At 39.0% G+C, this 14728-nt stretch overlaps 1 protein-coding gene across 1 annotated transcript in view; it reads left to right on the top strand.

Moving 5' to 3' along the window:
* The window catches only part of ADAMTS20 (ADAM metallopeptidase with thrombospondin type 1 motif 20), a 201467-nt gene that overhangs the window by 162728 nt on the left and 24011 nt on the right, over nucleotides 1–14728 (top strand). Inside the window, exons 30-31 of the mRNA XM_055249241.2 lie at nucleotides 9001–9174; nucleotides 9250–9420. Of these exons, the coding sequence (XP_055105216.1) occupies nucleotides 9001–9174; nucleotides 9250–9420 (345 nt within the window). The remainder of the gene's footprint in view (nucleotides 1–9000; nucleotides 9175–9249; nucleotides 9421–14728) is intronic.

The raw sequence follows: 14728 nt of genomic DNA, 5'->3' as shown, positions 1-14728 counted from the left end.
GTGACATCCTAGAGTTGAAAGATTGCCAAGTTCTTCTTCATCCCCAGGAGGCAACACAGTAAGAGCTCAGTCTAGAGTAAAAAAAGAATGGAACTTCAACTATTTTTCACTGCTGCTATGATCTGAATATTTGCCAACCCTACACCTGAAAAAAAATATACATGTGTTGAAATCCTAATCCTTGAGGTGATGGTATTAGGAGGTAGGGACTTTGGAAGCTGACTAAATCATGAGGGTAGAGCACTCATTGTTGGAATTAGTTCTCTTATAATAGACACTCCAGAGAGCTAGCTTGTTCCTTCACCCATGTGAGGGCACAGTGAGAAGGCACCCTTCTATAAATCAGAAAGTAGGCCCTCACCAGACACTGACACCACCAGCACCTTGATCTTGAAATTCCCAGCCTCCAGAACTGTGAGAAATAAATTTCTGTTGTTTATAAGCCATGAGTTTATGGTATTTTGTTACAGCAGCCCTAATAGACTAAGATAGAAAAATTGGTACTGATAATGAGGTGCTGCTATAACAAGTATCTAAAATACAGAAGTGGTTTTGGAACTGGGTAATGACTAGCAGCTGGAAGAGCTTTGAGATGCATTCTAGAAAAAGCCTATAGTGCTACGAATGGATCATTAAGGGCTATTCTTGTAAAAGCCCTTAAAGAAAAGAGGAGAGCTTTAGAGAGAGCCTCAATCTTTGAGAATACCTAAGTAGTTGCAAACAGAATGTTCTTAGAAATATGGACAGTAAAGGCCATGAAGTCTCAGATAGAGATTGTTATTGGACAGTGGAGGAAAGTCCATGCTTGCTCTAAAGAGGCAAAACACAAACAAACAAAAAAAACCTGGCAGAACTGTACTCATGTTCTAGTGTTTTGTGGAAGATAGAACTGATGAGTGATGAAATTGGCTGTTTGGCTGAGGATATTTCTAAGCAAAATATTGAAGGTGCAACTGGGCTTCTCTTGACTGCTAATAGAAAAATTTAAAAAGAGAGAAATGATACAAATATGGAGTTGTTAATACAAAGGAAAGCAGAACTTAACATTTTGGAAAATTCTCAGCCTATTTATATTTGAAAAAAATGAGAAAGTTTGTTCAGGAGAGAATACAAAAGGTGTGGCTGAATTTGATAAGGAGATTAGTTTGATTAGTTTGAGTCAGCCATTTCAATCTAAGCTATGAGCTGTTTATCAGTACAATAGGGAGATTAGACAGCTATCTAAAGAGATGCCATAATATATTGTCTAAGACAATGGAAGGATGGCCTCCCAACAGCATTTTGAAGCTCCTCAGGGATGCCTACTCCCATCACAGGCCCAGAGTGCAATGGCCTAAGGACAGAACAGGGCTGCAATGGTTTGGTGCCACCTCTCATTATGGGCTCTGCTTCCCACATTCTGGCACAGCAGTCCTCAACTACCCCAGGTGTGTCTCCAGTGGTCCCAAATACAGCAATGGCTATGATGGCCATCCCTCCAGAGTGCACAGGTGATAAACTTTAGCAGTGTCCAAGTGGGACTATCTCCACTGACACACAGAGTAAATTAGTCATGGTTGTGTGGCAACTTCTGCCTAAATTTCAAAGGATAGAGCTGCCTACAGACTTGGGCACATGAGCAAGGAAGAGGGCCATTGCAAGGGCAGAGCTATGTTCATGGAAATATGGACAGTAAAGGCCATGAGGTCTCAGATAGAAATCATAACACGTTATCATGTTATTGGACAGTAGAGGAAAGTCCATCCTTGTTCTAAAGTGGCAAAAAAAAGAAAAAAACCTGGCTGAATTGTCACCACTAAGGTGATGCCATGGCGTCACAGCTGCCCCCATGACCCCAGACCACTATAGCCACTGGCATGCAACTTCAGTCTGGAAGGGCCATAGGCACCAAACTCCAATCCATGAGAACTGTGGCATGGGCTGAATCCAACAAAGCCATGGGGCAATGCCACCTAGAGCCTTGAGGACCCAGTTGCTGCCGCAGTGTGTCCAGAAGGTGGAACATTGCATCAAAGATTATTCTCAAGACTTAAGATTTACTGTTGTTGGCTTTGCCAAGTTTTTGACTTACTCAAGTCCTATTACCCTTTTCTTCTTTTCTGCTTTTCTTTTTTGGAATGAGAATGTCTACCCTATGGCTTGCCTGTATCACCATTGTGTTGTGTAAGCACATAACTTTCTTGATTTCACGGGTTCACGGCTGAAGAGATATTTGCCTCAGGATGAATCAGTTATACCTTGAATCTCACTCATATCTGATTGAGATGATATTGAGATGAGAGTCTGGACTTTATAGACTTTTGAATTGATGCTAGAATGAGCTAAGACTTTGGTGTTATTGAGATGGAATGAATATATTTTTCATGTGAGAAGGACACGAATTTGAGGAGTGGGGCAGGGAAAGAATGGGGTTATCTGAATGATTGTGTTCCCTCAAAATTTATATGATGAAGTTCTATCCCCCAAGGTGATGGTATTAGGAGGTGGGGCCTTTTCTAGCCCCTTATAAAGGACACCCCAGAAAGCTAGCTCATCTCTTCCTCCATATGAGAACACAGTGAGAGCGTGCCCTGTAGGAACCAGAAAGTGGACTGTCACTGGATGTAGAATCTACCAGAACCTTGATCTTGAAATTCCAGCCTCCAAAATTGTGGGAAATAGATTTCTGGTGTGTGAGACATTCCGTTTATGGTATTTTGTTATAGCAGCCTGAACAGACTAAGACAATCACTAACTACAGGCAGCACCTCAGGCAAGGGACTTTAACCTCTCTGAGTCCCAGTGTCCTCAGCCATAGTACCGCTTTTATAGAGCTGTTGACAGGAATAAATGTATGGAAAGTGTTCTGTGACGTTTCACAAATAACACAAAATTGTACACATAAGAAAAACAAGACTTGGACAAGGTTGTCTAAGTTTACAATTTACAGAGCCAGCTTTCCAAAACTCCTATCCATTGAAATATAATCATGAATCAACAAATTAGCCAAGATAGCCAAATAGGAACAGTTCCTGTCTGCAGCTTCCAGTGAGACCAATGCAGAAGGCAGGTGATTTCTGCATTTCCAACTGAGGTACCCAGTTCATCTCACTGGGACTGGTTAGACTGTGGGTGCAGCCCACGCAGGGTGAACAGAAGCAGGCAGGATGGGGTGTTGCCTCACCTGGGAAGCACAAGGGGTCGGGGAACTCCCTCCACTAGCCAAGGGAAGCCGTGAGGGACTGTGCCTTGAGGGACAGTGCTATCCGGCCTGGATACTATGCTTTTCCCCTAGTCTTTGCAACCCACGGACCAGGAGATTCCTTCAGGTGCCTACACCACCAGGGCCCTGGGTTTCAAGCACAAAACTGGGCGGCTGTTTGGGTAGACACTGAGCTAGCTGCGGGAAGTTTTTTTTTGTACGTGGCACCCAGAATGCCAGCAAGACAGGATTGTTCACTCCCATGGAAAGGGGGCTGAAGCCAGAGAGCCACATGGTCTAGCTCAGCAGATCCCACTCCATGGAGTCCAGCAAGCTAAGATCACTGGCTTGAAATTCTTGCTGCCAGCACAGCAGTCTGATGTCGACCTGGGATGCTGGAGCTTGGTGGGGGGAGGGGCATCAGCCATTACTGAGACTTGACAGACAGTTTTCCTCTCACAGTGTAAACAAAGCCACAGGGAAGTTCAAATAGGATGGAGCCCACTACAATTCATTTTTTCAAATTGGGTGGAGCCCTCCACAACTCTAGCTTGCGGCTTTGTTGCTCTAGCCAAGCTGCCTCTCTAGATTCCTCTGCTCTGGGAAGGGTATCTCTGAAAGAAAGACAGCAGTCCCATTCAAGAGCTTATAGATAAAACTCCCATCTCCCTGAGACAGAGCACGTGGTGGAAGGGACAACTGTGGGCGCAGCTTCAGCAGACTTAAATGTTCCTGCCTGCCAGCTCTGAAGAGAGCAGTGGATCTCCCAGCACAGCATTTGAGCTCTGCTAAGGGACAGAATGCCTCTCATATGGGTCCCTGACCTCTGTGCCTCCTGACTGGGAGACACCTCCCAGCAGGGGTCAACAGACACCTCATACAGGAGAGCTCCAGCTGGCATCTGATGGGTGCCCCTCTGGGACAAAACTTCCAGAGGATGGAAAAGGCAGCAATCTTTGCTGTTCTGCAGCCTCTGCTGGTGATACCCAGGCAAACAGGGTCTGGCATGGACCTCCAGCAAACTCCAGCAGACCTGCAACAGAGGGGCCTGACTGTTGGAAGGAAAATTAACAAACAGAAAGCAATGGCATGAACATCAACAAAAGGATGTCCATGCCAAAACCCCATCAAATGGTCACCAACATCAAAGACCAAAGGTAGATAAATCCACAAAGATAAGGAAAAACCAGGACAAAAAGGCTGAAAATTCCAAAAACCAGAATGCCTCTTCTCCTGCAGAGGATCACAACTCCTTGCCAGCGAAGGAACAAAACTGGACAGAGAATTAGTTTGGCGATTTGACGGAAGTAGGCTTCAGAATATGGGTAATAACAAACTCCTCTGAGCTAAAGGAGCATGTTCTAACACAGTGCAAGGAAGCCAAGAACCTTGAGAAAAGTTAGGGGAATTGCTAACTAGAATAACCAGTGTAGAGAAGAACATAAATGACCTGATGGAGCTGAAAAACAGAGCACGAGAACTTCGTGAAGCATACACAAGTATCAATAGCTGAATCAATGAAGCGGAAGAAAGGATATCAGAGATTGAAGATCAACTTAATGAAATAAAGTGTGAAGACAAGATTAGAGATAAAAGAATGAAAAGCAGTGAACAAAGCCTCCAAGAAATATAGGACAATGTGAAAAGACCAAACCTATGTTTGATTGGTGTACCTGAGAGTGACAGGTAGAATGGAACCAAGTTGGAAAACACTCTTCAGTATATTATTCAGGAGAATGTCCCTAACCTAGCAAGACAGGCCAACATTCAAATTCAGGAAATATAGAGAACACCACAAAGATAGTCCTGGAGAAGAGCAACCCCAAGACACATAATTGACAGATTCACCAAGGTTGAAATGAAGGAAAAAATGTCAAGGACAGCCAGAGAGAATGGTCTGGTTACCCACAAAGGGAAGCCCATCAGACTAATATTGGATCTCTCTGCAGAAACCCTATAAGCCAGAAGAGAGTGGGGGCTGATATTCAACATTCTTAAAGAAAAGAATTTTCAACCCAGAATTTCATATCCAGCCAAACTAAGCTTCATAAGCAAAGCAGAACTAGAGAAGCAAGAGCAAACAAATACAAAAGCTAGCAGAAGACAAGAAATAACTAAGATCAGAGCAGAACCAAAGGACACAGAGACACGAAAATCCCTTCAAAAAATCAATGAATCCAGGACCTGTTTTTTGGAAAAGATTAGCAAAATAGGTAGACCAGTAGCCAGAATAATAGAGAAGAAAAGAGAGAAGAATCAAATAGACACAATAAAATGATAAAGGAGATATTACCACTGATCCCACAGAAATACAAACTACCATCAAAGAATACTATAAACACCTCTACACAAATAAATTAGAAAATCTCGACGAAATGGATAAATTCCTGGACGCATACACCCTCCCAAGACTAAACCAGGAAGAAGTCAAATCCCTGAATAGACCAATAACAAATTCCGAAATTGAGGCAGTAATTAATAGCCAATGAAACAGAGCAGAGGTCTCAGAAATAACACCACGAAACTACAACCATCTGATCTTTGACAAACTACCATCAGAGGATATTATAAACACCTCTATATAAATAAACTAGAAAATCTCGAAGAAATGGATAAATTCCTGGACACATGCATCCTCCCAAGACTAAACCAGGAAGAAATCAAACCCCTGAATAGACCAATAACAGGTTCTGAAATTGAGGCAGTAATTAATAGCCTACCAACCAAAAGCCCAGGACCAGACAGATTTACAGGTGAATTATACCAGAGGTACAAAGAGGAGCTGGTTCAATTCCTTCTGAAACTATTCCAATCAATAGAAAAAGAGGGACTTCTCCCAAACTCGTTTTATGAGGCCAGCATCATCCTGATACCAAAACCTGGCAGAAACACAACAAAAAAAGAAAATTTCAGGCCAATATCCCTGATGAATATCAATACAGAAATCCTCAATAAAATACTGGCAAACTGAATTCAGCAGCACATCAAAAAGGTTATCCACCATGATCAAGTTGGCTTCATCCCTAGGATGCAAGTCCGATTCAACATACACGAATCAACAAATGTAATCCATCACATAAACAGAACCAATGACAAAAACCACATGATTATCTCAATAGATGCAGAAAATCCCTTTGAAAAAATTCAACACCCCTTCATGCTAAAAACTCTCAATAAACTGGGTCCTGATGGAATGTATCTCAAAATAATAAGAGATATTTATGACAAACCCACAGCCAAAATCATATTGAATGGGCAAAAGCTGGAAGCATTCTCTTTGAAAACTGGCACAAGACAAGGATGCTCTCTCACCACTCCTATTCAACATAGTGTTGGAAGTTCTGGCCAGGGCAGTCAGGCAAGAGAAAGAAACAAAGGGTATTCAAATAGGAAGAGAGGAGGTCTAATTGTCTCTGTTTGCAGATAATATGATTACATATTTAGAAAACCCCGTGTCTCAGCTCAAAAACTCCTTAAGCTGATAAGCAACTTCAGCAAAATCTCAGGATACAAAATCAATGTGCAAAAGTCACAAGCATTCCTATACACCAATATTAGACAAACAGAGAGCCAAATCATGATTGAACTCACAATCACAATTGCTACAAAGAGAATAAAATACCTAGGAATACAACTTACAAGGGATGTGACAGACCTCTTCAAGGGTAACTACAAACCACTGCTCAAAGAAATAAGAGAGGACACAAACAAATGGAAAAACATTCCATGCTCATGGATAGGAAGAATCAATATTGTGAAAATGGCCATACTGCCCAAGGTAATTTATAGATTCAATGCCATCCCCATCAAGCTACCAATGACTTTCTTCACAGAATTGGAGAAAACTACTTTAAAGTTCATATGGAAACAAAAAAGAGCCTGCATTGCCAAGTCAATCCTAAGGCAAAAGAACAAAGCTGGAGGCATCACGCTACCTGATTTCAAACTATACTACAAGGCTACAGTAACCAAAACAGCATGGTACTGGTACCAAAACAGAGATATAGACCAATGGAACAGAACAGAGGCCTCAGAAATAACACCACACATCTACAACCATGTGATCTTTGACAACCTGACAAAAACAAGCAATGGGGAAAGGGTTCCATATTTAATAAATGGTGTTGGGAAAACTGGATAGCGATATGCAGAAAACTGAAGCTGGACCCCCTCCTTACACCCTATACAAAAATTAGAATTAAAGACTTAAACATATGACCTAAAACCATAAAAGCCCTAGAAGAAAACCTGGCCAATACCATTCAGGACATAGGCATGGGCAAAGACTTTATAACTAAAACACCAAAAGCAATGGCAACAAAAGCCAAAATTGACAAATGGGATCTAATTAAACTAAAGAGCTTCTGCAAAAAAACTATCATCAGAATGAACACACAACCTACAGAATGGGAGAAAATTTTTGCAATCTATCTATGTGACAAAGGGCTAATATCCAGAATCTACAAAGAAACAAATTTACAAGAAAAAAACAAACTACCCCATCAAAAACTGGGTGAAAGATAAGTACAGACACTTTTCAAAAGAAGACATTTATGTGGCTAACAAACATATGAAAAAAAGCTCATCATCACTGGTCATTAGAGAAATGTAAATCAAAACCACAATGAGATACCATCTCATGCCAGTTAGAATGGCTATCATTAAAAAGTCAGGAAACAACAGATGTTGGAGAGGACGTGGAGAAATAGGAATGCTTTTACACTGTTGGTGGGAGAGTAAATTAGTTCAACCATTGTGGAAGACAGTATGGCAATTCCTCAAGGACCTAGAACCAGAAATACCATTTGACCCAGCAATGCCATTACTGGGTATATACCCAAAGGATTATAAATCGTCCTTTTATAAAGACACATGCACATGTATGTTTATTGCAGCACCATTCACAATAGCAAAGACCTGAAACCAACTCAAATGCCCATCAATGATAGACTGGATAAAGAAAATGTGGCACATATACACCATGGAATACTATGCAGCCATAAAAAGCATGAGTTCATGTCCTTTGCAGGGACATGGATGAAGCTGAAAACCATCATTCTCAGGAAACTAACACAGGAACAGAAAACCAAACACCGCATGTTCTCACTCATAAGTGGGAGTTGAACAATGAGAACACATGGACACATGGAGGGGAATATCACACACTGGGGCCTGTCAAGGGGGTTTGGGGACAAGGCGAGGCATCGCATTAGGAGAAATACCTAATGCAGATGACGGGTTGATGGTTGCAGCAAACCACCATGGCACATGTATACCTATGTAATAAACCTGCAAGTTCTGCACGTGTATCCCAGAACTTAAAGTGTAAAAAAAATTAGCAAGTATTTAGATTCCATAACAGGTACAAACTATAGTAGTTACTATAGATAAAAAGATGAATATAACACAATCTTGGAAATTATTGTTTCTTTGAGGGAGATAATGAGTATAGTCTAAGAATTTAATTGACATTTAAAAGCAATGTTGTGGAATAATTCATGATTAACTGTGTGGTAATTTTTATAGACATTATACTCATTTAAGTCAGAAGACAGAGTCATTGATTGAGATGCTGTCTACTATAACTTGATTCGCTTGTCAGAGTTTCTGTAAAGCTTGAAGTGCCTTATGCCAAACAGAGAAAATATACATTTACAGAGATAATGGTAAAAATACTTATTGTATGTATTTTTTATCTAATTCATGTTTTAATACCAGGCTGTATTTAAAATAAATAATATGTAATGGCTCCATTGGCTATTTTTATATAATTTGGTGTTTCTTAGCTAATTGTTCAAATCAACTGGATTCCTTTGTAGTGCTCTGTGACCTGTGGCTCTGGAGTTCAGCAGAGGGATGTATACTGCAGACTGAAAGGTGTTGGTCAGGTGGTTGAAGAAATGTGTGATCAGTCCACCCGACCTTGTTCTCAGAGGCAATGTTGGAGTCAGGACTGTGTGCAGCACAAGGGGATGGAAAGAGAGAGGCTGAATGTGAGTATCGACAAGTAAATTTTCAAAGACACTGCATATAAGAATGTGTTATTCATTTGGTTATTGCATTTCTAGTGTTCAACATCATGTGAGAGAAAAGATTCACATCAACGAATGGAGTGCACAGATAACCAAATCAGACAAGTGAATGAAATAGTCTGTAATTCTTCAACCATATCTCTTACATCCAAGAATTGCAAGAACCCTCCTTGCAATTACATTGTGGTAACAGCAGACTCATCACAGGTAAGGTAAAGAAAGGAAGTTGAGAAATTTTGCTCCTTGATAAAACAGCTGGATCTACAATTTGACACAGATGAAACTGGGTATAAAATTTGAATATGAGGGCAGATGATGGTATGCATATCAATCTAAAGAATAAACACTGACAGTTGGACGGTGCAAATAGAGTAATAGTGACATAAGTGTTAAACTCTAGTGCAAGTCTGAAGTGTCAGTAGGTGCCAACTGTGAAACCAACCACCAGGAACAATTTGGCAAACTGGCCCTGTACAGTTGTCCACTTTTTAGAAATGGCTTTATCGAGGTGTAATTGATGAACCATAAACTACATATATTCAAAATATATAGCTTAATAAGTTTTAACACGTGTACACAGCCATAAAGCCAGTACCATTTTCAAAATAAAGAGCATCTCCATCACTCCCAAAAGTTTCCTTGTGCTGCTTTATAATCTCTTCCCCCCCTTTTCCTTCCCCACCCAATAAGTGACCTCACCTGTTGTCTATATTAGTGATCTATCACTATACTTGTTTGCATTTTCCAGAGTTTTATATAAGTGGATCATACAGTATGTACTTTTTTTTGTCTGCTGCAATGTAAGTATTTTGAGATTTGATCAGGTTGTAGTATGTATCAATAGCTTTTTCTTTTACTGTTGAATAATATTCCACTATATGGATGTCTTTACATTTGCCTTTCTTTTCTTTCTGATGTCTGATCCCCATCCGGTCTGTTTTTTATCTAAGCCATTATCATCTTCATCTTTAGAGGTTTAATTTCAGCTTTTTTATGTCTTCCATATCTCTACTTAACATTTTGAACATATGAAACATAGTTACTAACTTTTATTTTTGTAGGTAAAATTTTCCAAGTTTAATTTTTTTCTTGAAGTTTTTTTTTAAACTATCCTTTTAACATCTTCTTCTGGACATCTAATTCTAACATCTATGCACATGTTTATAATTTAGCGAATTTTAGTATAATCACCTGTATGTGCAAGCATTACCATGATCTAATCCCAGGCCTTTTTATCACTCCCAGAAAAATCTCTGCACCCATAAGTAGTAATTCCTTATTCTCACATTTTCTCCTAGTCTCAGACAACCATTAATCTGCTTTCCTTATCTGTAGATTTGCCTGTTCTGCGCATTTGGTATAAATGGAATCATACCATATGTGGTCTTTTGTGTCTAGCTTCTTTCACTTAGCATGATATTTTAAAACTTTATACAAGTTTTATCATACATCAATGCTTTATTCCTTTTTATGATAAATAATATTCCATTGTAGGAATATACTATATTTTGTCTATGTGTCAGTTGATGGACATTTGGATTGATTCTAATTTTGACGTTTGAATAATGCTATTAGAAATATTTGCATACAAGTTTTTGTGTGGACATATGTTTTCAATTTTCTTGGGCATATACCTAAGAATAGAATAGCTGGGTATCATAACTCTGTTTAATTTTTTGAGGAACTGCCAAACTGTTTTCCACAGTGGCTACACCATTTTTCTTTCCTATCAGCAATGTATAAAGTTTCCTATTTCTCTCTCCATATCATCATCAGTCATCATCAGTACTTGTTATAATCCATCTTTTTTTTTAACATAACCATCCTAGTATGTATGAAATGGTATCTGTTTTATGTTTAAGTTGCATTTCTCTAATGACTAATGATGTTGAGTATCTTTTTGTGTGTGTTTTAGGTATTTGTATGTCTTTAGATAAATGTCTATTCAAATCTTCTGCCCATCTTTTTTTTTATTTTTTTCTTTTTTTTTTGAGATGCAGTCTTGTTCTGTTGCCCAAGCTGGAGTGCAGTGGTATAATTACAGCTCACTGAAGTCTTGACCTCCTAGGCTCAAGCAATCCTCTCACCTAAACTTGCTGAGTAGCTGGGACTACAGCCATGTGCCACCATTTCTGGCTTTTTCTTTTTCTTAGAGATGGGGTCTCCCTGTGTTGCCCAAGCTGGTTTCTTACTCCTGGGCTCAAGGGATCATTCCTCCTGGGCCTCCAAAAGTGCTGGGACTATAGCATAAGCTACCATGCCTGGCTGCTCATTTTTTCACTGGGTGAGTTGTAAATTATTTATATATTCTGGGTACCAACTTTTATCAGTTAGATGATTTGCAAATATTTTATCCAATTCTGTGAGTTATCTTTCCTCTTTCTTAATAGTATGCTTTGATGAAGTGAAATTTATTTTGTTTTTTGTTTTAATTCTTTGGCTTTAGGTATCATATCTAAGAAACTGTTGCCTACTTCATGGTCACAAAGATATATATCTATGTTTTCTTCGTAGACTTTTATAATTTTAGCTCAGACAATTAGGAGTTTGATACATTTTGAGTTAATTTTGTATGTGATGTGAGGTGGGGGTCTAATTTCATCCTTCTGCATGGAAAGCTTATTCTTTCCCCCATTGAATTAGCTTGGCATCCTTGTCAAAAATCAATTGACAATTGACCATAAATGTATTGGTTTATTTCTGAACTCTCAATTCTATTTTCTTGATCTATATGCCTATCAATATATTTTACCATGTGGTCTTGATGACTGTAATTTTATAGTAAGTTTTGAAGTCAGGAAGTGTGAGTGAACCAAATTTTTTCCTTCCTCTTTAAGATTACTGGGCTATTCTGAGTCTCTTACATTTCCATGTGAATTTTAGGACCAGTTTGTCAAGTTCTGTGTAAAAGCCAGCTGAGATTTTGTTAGAGATTGCAATGACTCTTGATCTATTTGATAAATATTATTATCTTAATAATATTGTCCTCTTATCTATGAATGTGGAATGAATTTCCATTAATTTAGGTTTTAACTTATTTCAAGTATGTCATAGTGTACAAATCTTGCACTTCTTTTAATTTATTCCTGAGTATTTTTTATATTCTGTAAATGGAATTGTTCTATTAGTTTCATTTTCTGATTATTCATGGCTAGTGTATAGAAATAGAATTGTTTTTTGTGTATTGAAAATTTTGGAGGGGATTTAATTATTTAGTGTGTGAATTAAATGGGATTTTCTACTTACAATATCATTTCATCTAAAAATAGATAGTTTTACTTCTTTCTTTAAAGCTGGATGCCTTTTGTTCCTTTTCCTTGTCCAATTTCCCTATCTAGAAATTCCAGAATAATGTTAAATAGAAGTGGTAAAAACAGACATTTCAGTCTTGTTCCTGCTCTCTGTAGGAAAACTTTTAGTTTTCCCAATTCAGTATGCTAACTATGGATTTTCTGTAGATTCCCTTTATCAGATTGAAGAAGTACCCTTCTAGTCCTAGTTTGCTTCGTGTTTGTATTATGAAAGTGTGTTAGATTTTGTCAAATGTTTTGTCTGCATCTACTGAAATTATCATATTTTTTGTCCCTTCTTCTATTAGTATGGTGTATTACATAGACTTTCATATGTTACAATAACCTTGCATTCCTGGGATAAATCTTACTTCATCGTGGTGTATAATCCTTTTTATGTGTTGCTGGCATTGTTTTGCTAGTGTTTTGTTGTAGAACTTTACATCTATATTCTTAAGAAATATTGGTCTATAGTTTTTTTTTGTGTGATGTCTGTCTGGATTTGGGAAATACTGGCTTCATAGGATGAGTTAGGCAGTGCTCCTTTTTATTCTGTCTTGTGGAAGAGTTTTGGCAGGCTTGGTGCTAATTCTTCTTTAAGCATTTGGTCCTGGGCTTTTCTTGTGTGAAGTATTTTGGTTACAAATTTAATCTCTTTACTTGTGATATGTCTATTCAGATTCTCCCTCCTCCCCAGGGTTTGTTGTTGCTGCTGTTTGTTGTTGTTTGTTTCTTTAGTGACTTTTCTGAACTAACTGTTAAGTCTGTATTCTTTGTCATACATGGCCACTGAAGTCTCTGCTCACTTAGTTTAGTTGTCAGCTATGACTAGACAGTAATTTCCTTAATATCTGGAACCAATAATTTTGGTTCCCTAGCCTTTGCCAAGGTACTGTGTGTTGGGGGGTTGGGAGTAGGGTGTGGCCTTCAACACTCATCAGGTTGTTGACAACTGTTCCTTAATCTTAACTCTCTGCGTGTGTAGAGCCTTGAGGTCAGCTGGAAGAGAGGCTGCAGGCCCGCCTCAGATGCTTCCTGAGCTTGCAGACAGACCTGGACATGTGTACAATCTGATGCATGTTCACGGCCATCTAGATCCCATTAATACATTGGAGCTTTTCAAAGCTCTGATGGACGTCTTATTCCCTAGCTTTTCCTTTTAAGCCTTTTTAGCTAGCCTGTTGTTGCTCCAACTGTTATTCAGCATCCTGGAAACTGCAAAGTTAAACAATGGTTTTTAATTGAGTGCAACAAATGTCCCTAGATTTTTAGCACTGAGCAAGTCAGGTCAAATAAAGACATTCTTGCAAGTGGGGTCTTCCAGAAAATCACTGAATAGTTCAAATAATGACAGTTCTCTGGGAATGAGGCTTTGAATGATATCCAAGCCTGTTCTGCTCCCCTCCAGTGGCTGCCAGAATTCTGGTTTCACCATAATCACAGGGCTGTTGATTTTGAAGGTTACCATGGAGCTAGAAAGAAGAGAATGGAAATAGGGGAAGTTAAACCATCACAAAACTTGCTCTTCTTACCAAGAGTTAGCCATGTTTATTGAATAAATGCCTTCTGGATTGCTGCAAGTCTTTGGTCCGTATCTAGAGTTCTGAAAAAACTGATCTGGCAAGTTTTGCCCATTTTGTCACTGCTATTATAGAAAAGAGAATTTTTAGATGTCCTTACTCTTCCATTTTCACAGATGTCACCCTGTCACCCCTCTAGGGATGTTTTGATAGACGGGTTTTTTCTTCATTATGAGTCTTATTTTCCAGGTTCTTTGCATGCCAATTAATTTTCTGTTGCATGTCAGCCATGAATGTTACCTTTTTGGTGACTAGATATTTTTTATTCGTATACATATATTTTGAGTTTTGTTATGGGTTGCATTTATTTTGTTGGAGAGCAGTTTGACCCTCTCTTGCCTTGCACTTAAGATTTGGTAGGCAGATCAGTATATTGTTTAATCTAGGGTTAACTGTTCCTCTCTACTATGGCAAGACCCTTTTGAGTACTTCACCTATTTCTTCATGTATTTAAATTTTCCAGTCTAGCTGGAGGGAATAGGGACTCTATTTGGTTCTGTGTGATCATTAGAAAAAGTAACTTCTAAGCCTTTTGTTTGGTTAATTGCCTCACCTTGGTTGGTGTCCTCACAGGTATGTACACACTGCTGGTCAGAGCTCTGCTGTCTTCCTTTCCTTGTGCCAAGACCTGGAAAGTTTTCCAAG

This window comes from Symphalangus syndactylus, chromosome 17 (genome assembly GCF_028878055.3).
Source record: "Symphalangus syndactylus isolate Jambi chromosome 17, NHGRI_mSymSyn1-v2.1_pri, whole genome shotgun sequence".
Lineage (NCBI taxonomy): Eukaryota > Metazoa > Chordata > Mammalia > Primates > Hylobatidae > Symphalangus > Symphalangus syndactylus.
This window is presented reverse-complemented; position numbering and strand designations above follow the sequence as displayed.